The sequence below is a fragment of the Amblyomma americanum genome, chromosome 6, assembly GCF_052857255.1.
Source record: "Amblyomma americanum isolate KBUSLIRL-KWMA chromosome 6, ASM5285725v1, whole genome shotgun sequence".
Classification (NCBI taxonomy): domain Eukaryota; kingdom Metazoa; phylum Arthropoda; class Arachnida; order Ixodida; family Ixodidae; genus Amblyomma; species Amblyomma americanum.
In genome coordinates, this window is record NC_135502.1 from 95,718,207 (window position 1) to 95,734,184 (window position 15,978).

General features: G+C 52.1%; 3 protein-coding genes across 4 annotated transcripts in view; all 3 read right to left on the bottom strand.

The window, feature by feature from the left end:
- LOC144093875 (LHFPL tetraspan subfamily member 2a protein) overlaps positions 1-15,978 on the bottom strand; it is a 99,375-nt gene that overhangs the window by 20,143 nt on the left and 63,254 nt on the right. The window lies entirely within an intron of this gene.
- Positions 5,307-6,562, bottom strand: LOC144095392 (uncharacterized). The gene has a single exon (XM_077629146.1). The coding sequence runs from the start codon at positions 6,560-6,562 to the stop codon at positions 5,615-5,617; it is 948 nt and encodes a 315-aa protein (XP_077485272.1). The 3' UTR covers positions 5,307-5,614.
- On the bottom strand, positions 6,998-12,485 carry LOC144095393 (uncharacterized). Its single transcript, XM_077629147.1, has 5 exons — positions 11,742-12,485; positions 10,768-11,097; positions 9,487-9,708; positions 8,156-8,365; positions 6,998-7,477 (listed from the first exon to the last, which is right to left on the bottom strand). Exons 1-5 carry the CDS (start codon positions 12,213-12,215, stop codon positions 6,998-7,000), a joined length of 1,716 nt encoding a protein of 571 aa, XP_077485273.1. The 5' UTR covers positions 12,216-12,485.

Sequence of the window (15,978 nt, forward strand, 5' to 3'; positions counted from 1 at the left end):
TGATTTCTCACTGGTAGAGCACGTGTAAGGCGTGTCAGATAACAGCGACAAGCTGAAAATTAAGCAATAATAGAAACGGCCAAGGAGCATCCCAAGGTCCCAAAGTACTAAGACCCGCTAGCACAAAGGGGAGACTGGTTCAGAAAAATTAAGAGGAAAAAGCACGGGCTTGTGTACTGGCACCAATGTGACAGCCATCACTTCCGGGTGCAGACGTGAGAGTAGAAAAACAGGAAAATGAAAAGTGGAGGAAAGGAAGATCAGACCCACGTCGCGCAGCAGGTTGAGGTCGGATAACTTACATACAAGCGAGTGAAAGATGACATCCTTCTTGGGCGATGTGGAAGCAGCAAGCAAGCGATATTTCGTCGCTTGCGTACCAAAACAGCGTCCCTGACAGACGGCGTAGTTAATATATGATATGCCGCTCAAAATTTAGTCCGCTCGTGGAATTCACACACGTTTTACTACGCGCTACGGCATTTTGGAACAGAGTGTAGAAGGGACATACACAAGATGGACAGAGAAAAGCAAGACCTACTGATAGACTCAGCTTCGAGCTCACAGAATCAAGTCCCAGCCTCAGGTGGTCTAAATTAATCCGTAAAGGCTAATACCATACCATACCATACTATACCATACCATACCTGCCTGTGCGGCAAGATTACGGGTGGATTCTGGAGTATTGCGGTGGATTATATAGGATTAGATTGGATTAAGAGTGGATTACCCTGGATTAAGTTGCAGAAAACCAAAGTAATGCTCAACAGCCTGGCAATAGAACAGCAGTTCACAATTGGTAAAGAGGTGCTGGAAGTGGTAAGAGAATACGTCTATTTAAGGCGGATATTGACTGCTGATCCGGGCCAAAAGAGTGAAACAATTAGAAGAATACCAAAGGGGCGGATTGTATTTCGCAGATCTCTTACATCATAAACAGCAGTATACCAGTATCCCTCAAGAGAAAAGTAAATAGCAGCTGTATCTTACTAGTACTCACATACGGGGCAGAAGCGTGGAGGCTAACGAAAAAGGTTCACCTTAAGGTAAGGACAACGCAGCGAGCTACGGAAAGATAAATGATAGGTACGTTAAGAGACGAAGAGAGCAGAGCGGGTGAGGGAAAAAACTCGGATTTAATGACATACTAGTCGAAATCAAGAAGAAATGGGCTTGGGCAGGACATGTAATGCGAAGGCAAGATACCCGGTCGTCGTTAAGGGCAACGGAGTGGATTCCAAGAGAAGGTAAGAGTAGCAGGGGGCGGCAGAATGTTAGGTGGGCGGATGAGGTTATGAAGGCTACGGGGAAAAGCTGCACGCATCTGCTACAGGACAGGGTAAATTTGGGGGGATGTGGGAGAGGCATTTTTCCTGCAGTGGACGTATTGTGTCCCGAGTTTCAGTTTTGGTTTGTTGTGATTGGATCGGATTTGGTCTTGATAATGTGCATCTGTGCCTCGTTGTTGGCTTGGATTATCAAGTGGTTGTTTTCTATAAAACACATCCCGCCATGGATAAAACGCCATTCGTCGTGCAATTCTCAGTGTTGACCCACTTCTTGAGCGGCCCTCCGAGCGACCGAGAAGGAACGCTCGCAAGCCATACTGGTTTAAGGACTGTGTGTCACAATATGTTGTCTTGCATTCATGTCTCTTGTCTAAGAAGGGTCATTGCATTTCATTTTTTGAATTCTTTGCGCAACATAATTCATGAAATGCAACCGGGTATTTTAAATGTATTTCAATGTCATTTCTCTCGTGTGCAGTTTCTCCTTCCCAGTAGCTATTGTACGGGAAGTGAGTGATATTTCTGTGATGTTTTTCTGTGCATAACATTATCCTGATATTATGATGTGATATGAATGCTTCAATATTTCTGATATTTCTTTCACTGTGTTCTCAAGATTATTCAGTATAATATTATGAGGTTGCATTCCTCAACAAGAAAATTCTTCGAAATTACATTCCAATATGATAAAAATAATGCTCAACTGTTCAGAAATGAGTATATTTTTCAGGCTACTATACATATGATATTTCCTTTCCTTTGTGCCGGCAGATGCACTTAGTACTGTTTAATGTCAGACATATAATGAATTATTACCATCAGAGTATGATCATTTCAGTCTGAGTCGTGTGACTTCCTTGGAAAGTAAATTGGTTCTTTCGTATGTTTATTCCAGTTTAGTAGAATTGGCCGATGTTCTATGGTGGTGTGCACCTTTCGTTTTCATTGAGTAGGATGTTTCTTCCGGCCAATTAAAGCTAGCCGATGTTCTAAGGTAACATCATAAAAACAGCAAGACGGAGCATTTTATAAGATATCATTTTATTTTGACGAAGGGTTCACTGCTCATGGGGACGCCCATCAGCAGTTTCCCTGGGGACGCTCAGGAAATAGTTCATCCAAACCTTAATGATATCTCGTGAGCTCCAGTGTCCGATGTTACTAGTAGCTTTCAGTGATGCTGCCCTAGCAGCATTTGATGAGCATTCTTGAGCATTTAAGCTTGCCATGCATTAAGACCCTTCATTGTTTAAAAAAAAAGGTGAATATATATTTCGGATGGGCATATTCATTGTTCTCTATGAAGTGTGCTCATTATTCTTTTGGGATGTTTCAGATATTCATTGGTTTGAAGAAGTGCATTGTTTTTGATGAAGTGTTAAATATTCATTGTGTTTGATGAGTGAAGTGCTCATTCATTGTTCTTTTGGGATGAAGTATGAAATGTTGTTTTCCGATTCAAAGCTTACATAGGAGTAAGCTAATTTCTGTGCTCAGATATTTGTTCATCTTGTATTTGTATAACTTCGTATTCAAAATTTTCCATTCAATTTCAATTTTTCACCAATGTTTGCTTTTCCCCGAAAGGAGGGAGTATGTTCTGTCCTGAGTTTCAGTTTTGGTTTGTTTTGATTGGATCTTATTTGGTCTTTAAATGTGCATCTGTGCTTCGTTGTTGGCTTGCATTCTCATGTGATCGTTCCATATAACAACCCATCCCGCCATGAATAAAACGTCTTTCGTCATGTTATGCCGAGTCTCGACTCACTTCTTGCGGCCGTCCAGGCCGACACCACAGGACGTAGTCAGGCTGTCGATGATGACGACGAAGCAAAATCAGCAATAACAACATTACGTGATACTCAATAGTTCTCAACGTCTATAACATAAAGTAAAGTAAGTAAAGTAAAGTAAGTAGTATATAAAGTAAACTAAAGAGACATATACCTTAGCAGCTAACTGGGCATTAAGTAAAGTAAGTAAAGTAAAGTAAGTAGTATATAAAGTAAAGAAAACTAAAGAGACATATACCTTAGCAGCTAACTGGGCATTAAATCCAGCCCAACCCTTTTGCACACGTCGAACACGCTCGTTATCAGTGCAAGTGTGGTGGAGGCGGAGGTCTAACCAGCCAGCCTAGCCATGTTCATTAACCGGACAAATGAATCTCCCCCTGACGTCCAAGCAACTTCTTCTAGTACATTTATTTCTAGGCATGACTGGCTTCCTACGAACTCCACAAACACAACACGTAGTGACCAAGCACAACCACCTGTGGTTTGGGTTCGAGGCCGGTCGTTTTCGAAAAAGCAAAAACTCCGCAAGAAGCACTGCCGTCAAACCAAAGTCGCTTAGATTAGCGCTGGCCATACGCGCAGGACAACACTGCGTCGGCGGATGCCTACGCCCCTTCGCGCAGGCAGGTTGCTTCAGCAAAATGCTTAACGTCAAGCTTTTCATATCCAGGTCTGAAAGCTGCACTGATGGTGGTCAAATCAAGATTTCAAATAAGGGAGTTAGTAGTAGTAGTAAAGACTTTTATTCGACCATAAGTTATAGGCCGAGCATGTCGACCGCCTGGGCGACCAGAAGCCGCTGTTCTTCTTCCCCTTCAGCGCCAAGCCAGTCGAGCCAGGTGGTGATGGATAGAAAGGGTGGGGGGAAGGAACCCGACTGCTGAGCAGCCGGGCAATAGAAGAGGCAATGGGCCAGGTCCGCATAGATGCAGGGGCAGTTGGGACAGGAAGGGTCCGATCGATAGCGATAGAGGAAGAGGCGGGACGGGGTGATAACTGCATTCAACTGAATGTGCCGAAGAAGGCGAGACTCCGGCACCGTGAGTGATGGATGAGGAGGAGGGTAAAGGCGTTTGTCGAGGCGGAGCTCAAGGTAGACCTCTTTTATGGTGCGGCGAAGGGTGAGCCTCCCACCGTCCTCCGAGGGCTTGGGCCAGGGGATCAACGGTGCCCGGAAAAGTGTGTCGCGGGCGAGCTGATGGGCCAGCTCATTGCCGTCAATCCCTGAATGCCCAGGGACCCAGCGGAGGAAAACGATGGAAGGCTGCAGTGCGGAGACCGCTCGCTCGACCTCCTGTTGGAGAGAAGGGGTCAGGGTGCGTTTCTGTATGTGGTGTATAGCGGCTTGTGAGTCTGAATAGACTGTGTACTCTTGGAGAGAGGGAAGGAGGGCAAATGACTGGAGGGCATGCGCAATGGCGAGGACCTCGAGGGACAATGCGTCTGGAGGGTATTGCTCACTAGCATCTAACAGAGTGCGGCCATCCTGCTACAAACGAAATCTTCGACTACGAACTTCGTAGTCGAACAAATACGTCCAGGTACGGATATCGAACCCGGAATTATCGCTCTACCAACCAACCAACCAACCAACCAACCACAGCGAGGCGAGGAAGGATGTTGGCACTGAAGGCGGTCAGAGTTGGCAACGGCGACGAATACTGCATACAAGAACTGCCTTTAGTCGACAGCTTTCCGTTGTGATTGTGAAAATTAAAGCATAGCACCAACATGACATCGAAATCAATGAAGCATCGCGTGACGCATTCATTAGATCATAGTGGTGCTCTAATTTATTAATCCAGAGCTGGCTGTTAAGATATGTACGGATAAGACAGTCTCTAGGCTGTCGCACTGGTGCCTGCGGCCCAGTTCTTGCTCGAAGAAAATCTGTCGCAAGGTCCTCAAAGCAAAAAGGCCCAAACTCGCCGCTTCGCGAACACATTCGCTGCGGATAACGCATTTCACTTAGCGAGAATCTCGCCGTCCGGAACGTGGCCCAGAAACAATTTCCGGAGCCGCGACGGAGGAAGGAAGCCCCAGTCGTTTACGAAGGGAGGAAGCGAGGGCGGGGCATCGATAAAAAGAAAAGAGGAAAAAGAAAAGAACGGACATTCTCGTATGCCGCAGCTGAGTTTCGCATCGACCACGCGAATCAACAAACTGTACAAACAAGGGCAAAAATATACCTAGCATACGGCTGCCTAGGACCTAAAGCTGCCCCGGCTGCAATCAGGAAAGCCGATCGCGAATCAACACGAGACGGGTGGTGTGCAGAATACAACAGTTATAATAAGCGAAAATAGTTGTCCGCATAACGTAGGAAGAAGAAAAAAATATGAAAGCGGCACAAACATGCAGTCTTCTAGCACATGACGTCTCGCGGCACAAATTTTCACGTAGACTTGTTCAGAGAACACGTAGTAAGCACAACGTGCTCCAGTCTCGAAAATCGGGCAAAAATTAAAAAAAAAGAACGAGTGTGCGCGCGACGACGCACACAGAGGCGCACACAACGGCGCCCTGGGCTCAGAGGGCGCACACCTTGGTCGGGTTCATGAACGAGCCCACGGGACACTTGAAGGCGTCCGCGAACTCGGGCATGTTGCGCAGAGGCCCGTTGACGCGCAACCTGGCTGGGCTGCTACCGCGTGGCGGCGCCACCGCCTCGTCGGCGCAGTGCGACGCCGCGTAGTAGACGAAGAAAAGCTGGCGGCTGTTCAGGTCGGCCGCCGTCATCAGCCGAAAGTCCGCGGTCAGGTACGCGCGGTACGCCTCGAACGCCGGCACCACGGCCAGCACGTCCAGCATGTCCTGCACCGACGTCGAGGAAGCGCCTCCCTCCGAGGACGCTGTCGTGGGCGCGGACCTTAACGGCGCGTACTGCTCTTCGACGCAGGCGCGGACCCGCTGGAACATGGCCGCCGCGTCCTCGGTCGCCTCGGTCAGGTTGCCGTTGGCGTTGAGCGCGCTGTGGTAGAGGAAGCGGAGCAGGGCGCCGTAGACGCGCGGCGCCACGCGCGGAATCTGCAGATGCCGCACCGAGGGGTCGTCGCCGAGCGCCATGTTGAAGACCGGCAGCGGGATCTCGAGCCGGCGGAAGGGCGGCGCGAGCCGCGGGAACGCCGACAGGAAGCCGCCGGACCAGCCGGCCCAGAGCTGGTCGCCCGGAGTCGCCGAGGCGGAGCCGAAGCCCCGGCGCTGGCGCGAGACGGACTTCTTGAGCCAGAAGTAGTAGAAGTAGGCGAGCGGCGACATGGGCATGTTGGTGTAGAGGCCGTCCAGGTACTGGCGCCGGAAGGACTCGTCCTCGATGGCCGACGGCCGCACCAGGTCCCACGCCATGTCGCGCAGAGACTGCAGCGCCGCCGTGCGGAACTCGCCCGTCGACTTGAAGAACTCGTCGACGTACTTCTCGAAGACCACCTGAGCAGGAGCGGGGAACAGCGCCTCGCTAATGTCAGGTTCAATGCTCATCGAGCACTTCCGCAGTCGCCGATGCCGACCGGCTCTGAATTGGCCACGCCATCATAGACATCCACGATAGGCGCGCACAGCAGTGCACAACGTTAAGTCATCAGAAAATGCACGAGAACGTCCCCTCGTCCCCAAGGGACATTACTTCCCGCAAGCCTTTAAGGTCACAGAGCATTTATACTTGCCTCTACCGTGCGCAATATGCATGGCACACTACTGGGTGACCCTGCTTATGTACACAGACATTTGCAGGAAATCATTACGGTTCATTACGCCCAGTGCAATCCCCGCTTGGAGCCATATACAGTATCCGGAAGACATCAAGACCATAAAAAAAGCGCCAAGCAGCCACAATAAAAACTGGAGTCCGAGTGTCAAAGTTCAAGGCCGCCTAAAAAGTGTAAGTACAAAAGCTCTCTCTCGCTCAGAAAAAAATTAGAAGCTTTTGCACAAGATAATGAACGTCTGTGGAACCAGCCAAGGCAGCTGCCTAAAGAAGCGATCCGGATAATACACCTCAAGCGAGTCTGCTGCATTCCCATCAGTCACGCAGTACATAGGAGTGTAAAGCGAAGCGCGTGCCTGCAGGTGTCCTTCCAGCAAGTCCTGGACGTCGCCCTCCGCTCCCAGCAAGGCGAGCGACATGTTGGCCGCCAGGTACATGGGCACCGCGGGCTCGAACCGGTCCAGCAGCCGCACGCACAGCTGTCGGGGCGTCAGCGGCGGACCCGAGGCCGGGCCGGGGTCGGCGTACGCGCGAGACACGGCGTCGCGCAGCGTCGCGTTCGCCATGAACGGACTCAGCACGGCCACGATGCGGAACAGCACGTAGTTGAGCAGGTCGGTGACGCGCGGCAGCGAGCCGCGGTTGAACAGGCCCAGCACGTAGCCCGGACACGCGAGTTTGATCAGGTCCTGGGGACGCCCGGCGAACCAACTCGTAAACGAAACGCGCTAGAAAATGGGAGCCTTAGCCTTAAGCCCATAGGGAACACGGCCACAACGAACGACCCCCCTGGGAATTCGCTCGCGGCGATTTCGAGGACCACGAGGAACAAGAACTCCGCAGAGCTGCTTTTATGAAAAGCGACACACGAGGCAAAACGGCGCGAGCCGAAGTACAGAGCCCGCTTTCGTATTAATGTAAACTTTCATTTAGTGAGCTTACTTGTCTTAAGGTACACGTACTACTTCCCGTAACGACGAACGGCGCGCTGCGAGTGTTTGTTCGGGAATACGCCGCCCCTAGTCGTAAATTTTTACGACTCAAGCGCGACGTGAGCTCGAGGTAAAAAGCGGGCTAAAGTCGCGCCGAGAGCCTTATCGCATGCGGGAGCGTGTCCCTGTCGTTAAGGGTTCGAACACAAGTTGTAAGGAGCTTAGTGCGGGAGGAAGATTGTACCCGGCGTCAGGCATAAAATTTGAACGAGCAAACTCCGCACAACGAGCTACGAAGGGAGAGCTCGGATTCCGAATGCATCCGGTGAAGTCAACGTTACCGCCAGCGAAGTCGACGCGAGAGTTTCCGTACACCAAAACGCGTGCGCTCAGTAGAAGTATACATGCGGTCGTAGCCAACTCGGCGTTCTAGACCTGCGGGAAGATGTCGTCGGTGCCGAAGGCGCTGCGTAGCATGGGTGCCCAGCGCAGGTAGTCGATGGCCGGCAGGTCCAGCAGGGCCATGGTCTTGCAGCGCGTCAGCGCCAGCGGGTCCAGCTCGGGACGCTCCATGAGGCTCGCCAGCTCGTGCTCCAGACGCGACACGTTCGTGTCCGAGAACTTGCCGTAGAAGTCCAGCAGAGCCTTCGCGTGCGAGCAACGACAGAGATGTCCGCGTGTTTGTCGTGCACGGGGCAGTTCATCCGAGATACTATCCTCTCACGACCTGCTCAGTCATCCGAGCAACTCTTCTGCGCGTGGGAGCCTCCCTTCAAAGACGTTTACGCTCATTTCATTAGCATTCGTAAGTGGTGCTACTAGTTCCTGACTTTTATGAATGGGATAGTTTACCTGTTAACGACTCAAGAACTACTCTCTAAATAGAAAACAGTAAAAAGAGAGTAATCCATCCTCTTATAAAATAGAGTGCGCTGGAGGACAGCTTACTTCTCTTTTGCTCCCATATATCCGTGTTTAGAGTGTAGAGTACACACGCCCACGTCAGTTCGGTAGCACCATTATTGGATTCGTACGCGATTCCGCTTTGGAACAGCGGAGAGACAGCGTAGAAGGCGCCAAGTGTAAGGCATCCTGTACCTGAGCCGCGAATTATACTGCTCCGGCGGTTTAAAATGAACGGACAGTATAGTCGACCTAATCTCGACTACAGCGTGTTTCACATGCAAGCGAAAATGCCAGCGAATCCTGTCGCCGGGACGTAAAAACCTGTTTCGACCCACCCGTCGCGGCGGCTCGGCCGGCCAAAGCGAAGGGGTTCCAACAAGTTGGAAATTTTCGCAGCGACAGCGAGATAGCTCCGCCCTCTGACCAATGACTGCACGGCGGAAAAGCCACGTGAGAAGAAGAGGATTCGTGCGGGAAAGACAATGTTTGCTACACGTGCTTCCGACACGCACATTCGAACTTTAAAAAATGTTATTATTGGCATCAAAATAAGTAGTAGATATTTAACAAACAAGAGTTCTTTATTTCTTAACAAAATTTGAGCAATCTTGGAAAAATAATGCATGAACATTGTCCATGTTGATGGTTGCAAACCACCGGAACCAACCGCGGGATCGTATTCTTTGCCAGCAACACTGGGATTCGCAGCGGCAGTAAACGCTCTGGAGCGACGCGTGTGAAACGGAACCCTGCGAAAAGCATCGCTGCGCCGGGCCGCTGGTCGCTCAGTTCGCTCAATCGCTTGCATGTGAACCGCCCTTTAAGACCTCGCTCTGTCGCTCGCAGTGAACGCCGCTTGCCTTAAAGGCCCCGTCCATCCAGGCGGCGCCGCCGTCCGCGCCAGCCGACAGCAGCCGGGGCTCGTCTAGCGCCCAGTAGCGAAGCCGCGGCTTCTCCGGGTCCGGCGCCACGGTGAAGCGGAACAGGGACTCGACGCCCAGCTCGCGGAACACGGCGCCGATCTTGGAGGACACGTCGTCCGGAGACAGGAACGCCGCCGCGGAGCTCAGGTACGGCCAGTCCTATGTGCACACGCAGCACGGGCGTTGGCACACCATCTGTTTCGCGATCTATATGCTGAAGAGCGCTAGGCAGTCTACTTCATCCGCACGAACAGAATTATATTTAAAGGCTCAGGTTTGCTCTGCTGCAAGCTCGCAGTGCATCCGAATAAGCGACTTGCGAAGCGGAGGCATGGCTCTGTACATGCCGCACAGTGCGCATTGGTCAAAAATTCGGGGGACGTTTAAGCTCCCCCTTAAGGACATCATGCGACAGCGTTAATTTTTCCCTTCAGCCACCCGGGCCCCCTTTGCATGTCACTTCGCAGACATGGACACGATCGGAAAAAACACACGTCTCCCTTTAACCCAATCAAGCGAACCTGCCTCAATGTCCTAGGGGTAGCGCGTGTTACTCACGACCCAAAGGCCACAGGTTCGATTCCCATCTAATTACCGCAATTTTATTTCCAGTGTAATTAATTTAAATCCTATTTGAGGCGTTAAAATTACCGGTTTTCTTCCCAGTGTAATTTACATTCCAGTTGCGACCTTATGATCAAAATTTGTTTAATGCTTTAATCGCCCTTCCATTCCGCAGCTCCACGTGTGACGTCACGACCCTCTCGACCAACCCGGATTTTCTCTACACGGCGACTACGACGCCATGTTCTCCGCTGAACGGGACCCTTAACGCTATCGCGTTGAAATCGGTTTCGCATTCTCCTACAGCTGCCCATGCTGACATTTCAAACAATGACGAACGCAGTAGTCAAGCCAGCGCCACCAAAGCTATTCCGTGAATTGTTTGCATGGAAACAGCGCAGCAAACGGGACCAAGAAAGGAAGACACACACACGGGCGCTGCCATAAAACAGGTGAGCCTGAAGTAGAAGTTAAATCCAGCAAAGGTGTAAGCAGGGCTAGTTGGTACGTTCTGGAAACAGCGTTTCCATGCAAAGAATGTACCAACTAGCCCGGCTTACTCCTTTGCCATGAATTGATCAGCAAAGGCCTTTTGGACGAGCTGAGACTGGCGAACGACCGTGACAGTATAGTATGGAGCCCGGCCGCTGCTACCTGGAAGCCGAGCAGGTAGAAGAAGGTGGCTCGGATCTCGGAGAAGAGGTTCTCCTGCGGCCGCAGGCAGTTTGCGAAGAAGCGCTGCATCTCGGGCACCTGCTCCGAGGGCCGCTCGAGCAGGTCGGCAACGCGGCCCGAGTACGTCTCCATCTGGAGCAGGTCGACGGAGCCGCGCGCGTGCCGCTGGATCCAGCGCGAGCACACGAAGTGGTAGAAGTCCACGCACGGGTCCACCGAGTACTCCAGCTCGGCCTGGACGCGCGACGCCTGCTCGGCGCACGCGGGCGTCGAGCACGCCGCCGAGCCGGCCTCCGCCCCGGCTGGGCCCTGGCGCGCAGGACGGTATAGGAGCAGCAGTCTGGAGTCAGGGTCTCGCGGGTCCCGCGTCGGACGAATAGCGTAAACAATAGTCATTTCGATCCCTACAGGTAGCCGCGGTTACCTGTGGGGTAAGCCTTAATATCGAACATGAATCACATCACGGTATTTAGTACTAATAAGATTATCGGAGACGGCGCCTTCCTATAGCGACTTGGCGCAACAGCGAACGAAAACACCGTGTGCCCCCTACAAGCAGCTGGCAGCGAGGTCCTAAAACAGGCGACACCATTTGCATCCCCTGCTGCCAAATAGCCTGCGAACGGTTCAGCAATACCGATCCCCCCCCCCCCACTCGCATTCCGTTACACTGGCAATCAACCAGCAACGGCCAGACGCGACCTCAACAGGAAAATCTGACAAGGCAGCCTGAAGCCTAGCTGAGTGACTGGTTGCACGCATACAACAATGACAGTGGACCATTAGACCAAGAGCAGCGTTATAACCCTAGAGATAAAAGAGAGAGTGCCTGTTACTCCTCGTTCCGTGTTTTAGCCAAAGAATCCTCGTTCAGCCTTGAGCCCATGTCGAGAGTGAGGTCGATCTGCAGCTAAGCGAGTGAACGCTCGCCTGTGATGGGAGTGACGTCATACCCTGGGCGCCTCCTGCAGCCTGAGCCTTCGCGGAGCCACCTTGCGGGGCATGTGCGGGACGGGTCCTTGGCCGCGTCCGCTGTCGGAGGCGCCGAAGCTCCACTCCCAGGGTGCCCAGTGGACGGCCGGCAGGCTGATGAAGCCCACCAGACCGAGCACGAGCACCAGCACGCCCGACACGAGGCCCCAGTAGACGAGGTAGCGCAGACCCTCCCAGCGATGAGACACCAGCAGCAGGCTGGTGGACGGCGCGCCTCTGGCGTCCTCAGCAGCCGCCGCCGCGGGCGCTGGCGCCACCGGCATGACCGCGACCTCGGTTCCGGGAGGCTCGACCGCCACCTTACGAACCACGACCTTCGTGCTGCCATCTTCGGCGCCGTGGTGGGACGAGGGCGCTTGGCGAGATGTCGTCGCCTCGTGTCTCCGTTCGGCCCTCGCCGCGCTGGAACGAGATTCTCGGGCCTGAGCGAGCATGTCGAGCTGCTTGTCACAAGCCTTGTCCCCAGAAGAACGGAGGGCAGCACGCGGCGCTCGCGGAGCCGCCCGTGTGTCTCCTTGTCCTCCTCCTCTTCTCCTCGTGTGAACGAGGTTTTCATCTTCCTCGCGGTTGGTGTAGACCAGGCGTCAACAATGGCATATGGCCACAGTGCGGGATAGGCCAATAATCCGAGAGAGGCGTATTGTGGCTGATCATTCGGGAATGGTTGGTCATTCGTGGGAACCCTTGCGCCTCAGCTGCTCTGGGCAGCGCTCCAACCTATACGACAGAGCGTAAGATCAGCACGGCACTGAGACGTCCACCGCGCTGACCGGGTAGGGCAGAGGACTCCAGAGAAACAAAAACCACAACTAGAAATTTCCGATTTTCCATAGCCCCTCCTAAAATTAAGACACGATAGCGACTGCCGCTCCAGTCCCCCTTGACGAAAGAGGCCGCTCTCCTCTTGACTCGACCAGAACTGCGCCTTCCTTCCTGACCCTATTAAGAGCACCACTTGCAAAAATATCGATAGCCATCGTACAGTCTACAGAGCGTTTGCCGAAATTTCAAGGGGGCTCTGAAACACCGTCTTAGGAGAGTACGTAAATTCGCTCAATCGCTATAGCCTCTCATCATAAACGCCTGAGCCAAATGATACACTTCTGCACGCAGCAGAGAACCCACAATCGCGCGCAAAAGTTGGAGAGTCCTTTCCAGCGACTTTTTCATGCTTGTACCCTCCTCCGTCGCACGTTCCTGCGCAATTCTGTTCAGAGCTGGCTATTGGTTACATTCCCTCAGGCGTCACGCAGCTACCATGGCCGGGGCCACTCAGCAGCGTCGCTCTGGCTGGTCAGTGGTCAGGATGCTGCCCTCCCCCCGAAGGAACGCCGACCTCTGAGCGTGCAAAAAGTGATGAGAGGAGAAAGAAACGTGCGGATAAACTTCAATTAAAATGTCGACTACAGATAACTCAGCTTTTACAAAACGCACCACAAAAAGTCTTGCTGGAAGCTATTCGTAAAGCGGCGCTCTTTAACACACCAGGAATATCGCAACTTTACCGAGAGTCCCTTTCAGAACCCCTTTCAGAGGCTCTACAGTCCGTATTGAAGAACATGGTAATTTTGAATGCTTACACTAAATATGTACACAGTATACTGCACTCTCTGCGACGGCGGCTGCCCAGCTTATACGACTCTTGTGGTCCACCTATGCAAGATTCCCGTACGCGAGCGGGGAATGCGGGAGCTCTCAGTTACGACATACTACGTCGGTAACTAACGACAACGTTCAATTGCGCATCCAGCTCCAGCTGTAAAAATGTGGTGAAGAAAATGAAACGAATTCACAGATAAGGAAAAAATACCATGAAAGACAAAGTATGTCCAAGGATTCCCGAGCGTCGGAGCTACGCTGAAGGTTTCGAACAAATCTATTGGGTTATTTCTCCTCAGAAGAACGCCTCGACTCGACATTGGTTTGCAAAACGCAAAGCTGAGCCACCGCGGCGGCTCAGTGGTTATGGCGCTCGGCTGCTCAGCCAAACAAAGGACGCGGGTGCGATCCCGGCCACGGCGGTCGAATATCGATGGAGGCGAAATTTTAGAAGCCCGTGTTCTGTGCGATATCAGTGCACGTTAAAGAACCCCAGGTGGTCGAAATTTCCGGAGCTCTTCACTACGGCGTCCCTCGTAGCCTGAGTCGCTTTGGGACGTTAAACCCTCATAAACCAAACAAAAACTCGAAGCTGGCACTGAGGACCGCTTCGACTAAAGTTCCGGGGTGGTCGAGGAATGCCTCTTGTGATTTCGGCGAAGAAGAACCGCCGTCCAAAGTTTTAATCATTCCTCCTTAGATGGGCACCTTTAACGGCAATTTATTATTTTTATGACCTCGCTTGTACCTAAAGCTATTAAAGAAAGAGATCTTTAACCGCCGAAAGAGGACATATTTTATATATTTACAGTTTCATATTTAGTTCCATGCCATTTATTACACATAATTAGTAATGTGATAAGTTGGCAGTAGAAACATGACGCATTCCACGCGCTTTAAGGCAACAGTGCATCCAGAACCGTTCAAGACTCGGATAGAATGTAGCCCGCACAGCCCATTACAACAAAAACAGAGGTTTGCGCTCCGCACAGAGGGGAACACAAACTTGAATTACTAATCAGAGCGCGTCCTCTCCTTCGCAGAGAGAGATAAAGCGGAAAGTGTGTGTGTGTGTGTGTGTGTGGGGGGGGGGGGGGCATAGTTTTCTTCAAAGAAAATGCAAGCCATTCCGCTTTTCAGCTGGGAATTTCACGCGTTAACCCACGCTTTGAGCCAAGTTACCAGCCAGACTAAGCCACTCATCTAGAATGAGATTCACCGCTGATCGCGGTCACGAAACGAAAAAAAAAAAAAAAACATCTGAGCTTCGACTTTAGAACCACGCTCCTTTCCTTCTTTTTCTCCCGTTGCTTCATTAGTGCGATTCTCTTTCGTCCCCTTCCTTACTGCTCTCTCTATACTTTCTTGAAGGCGCGACAACGCAATTCTCATGCGACGAAGAGGCGGTGGTCGTATTCCTTTACGACGCTCGAAGCGCCAACGTAACGCCTGTCCAAGCAAGCAGCTACGATTCCTTTTCTCCCTTTCTCTCTCTCTCCGGCTCCCTTTCTTAACCTCCTAACCGACAACGTTAGTGTAGCACGTGCTCCGCGCATTACCGTCGCCACTCGGAACCAAGGAAGAAACGAAAGGGGAAAAGAAGGGAATAGAGAAACAAGAAGCGCAAATGCGCGAGCATTCCACAGATGAACCCCGCGGCGATGGCTCCTCGCTCAGCGGCAGGCGCGCCGGCGCATTAGGATGGCGCGCGAGAGCTTTCAGAGACAGAAATGATGACTTTCTTTCTTTTTTTCTTCACTATCCTTTCCTTTAGAGACTGCAATTAGAAAGGCGCGTCGAAGGGGCGCCGCGGCGCAGCGCGCGGAGAACGGAAGCGCTCTCTCTCTCTCGGTGCTATATGCAAGGAAGCAGGCGAGCAAGCCTCGCCAGACACGGCGGCGACATTAAATCGCTTTCGAACGACGCGCGCATTCCGAGTCGTTCGAGAAGAGAAAAAGTTGTAAATGAATACAAAGTGGGGAATATGCGGGGATAAAAAGTAACCGAAGGCATAAGCGCAGCGAGCGGGCCGAAATGCGTATTACGCGTCGCGACGACAGGGCAGAGAAGCGGGAAGGGATGCGGAGGGGAGGCGTGCAATGGCCGTAAGAGAGAAAGGATACACGAGGCCCGCATCGACTATCTATTTCCATCGCACGTCGTCGGTCGTTGTCGGCAGCACGCAGATGGGGAAATGATTCGCTCCGGCTATTTGTACGCGGCGTATATCGTCGACGCTATACTTCGCGCATATGCGACGGCTCCTCCGCGGCCGTGTATGTAGGAGCTTCTTGGAACGAAACGACTCAATATCGAAAGAAAAAAGAAAACGATAGAAACGAGCGCACAGGATCGCAGCTAGGACAGTACAGCCAGCGGTGGAGGCTGGCAGCGACCGCGCCACTCCCAGGAGGCAAATGAGGCGTGGAGTTTCAACGCTATCTTCGGATGTCGTTCGCGCCAGCGACGGGCGGAAAGAACGGCCCATCAAAGTGGTGACTGTGGAAAGGCGAAATATGCACCAGTCGTTTCGAATGCCCACTGATAAAGGCGCCGATATAGCAGCAATACGGTCGCATAAAAACGGCGGGCGCGATT

Coding starts and splice junctions, on each gene's coding strand:
- LOC144095392 (XM_077629146.1), bottom strand. CDS start 6,562: ATGAGCATTGAACCTGACATTAGCGAGGCGCTGTTCCCCGCTCCTGCT.
- LOC144095393 (XM_077629147.1), bottom strand. CDS start 12,215: ATGCTCGCTCAGGCCCGAGAATCTCGTTCCAGCGCGGCGAGGGCCGAA. Junction 8,366..9,486: donor GGATGGACGGGGCCTTTAAG/GCAAGCGGCGTT, acceptor TCGCACGCGAAG/GCTCTGCTGGACTTCTACGG. Junction 7,478..8,155: donor CCGACGACATCTTCCCGCAG/GTCTAGAACGCC, acceptor GGGCGTCCCCAG/GACCTGATCAAACTCGCGTG.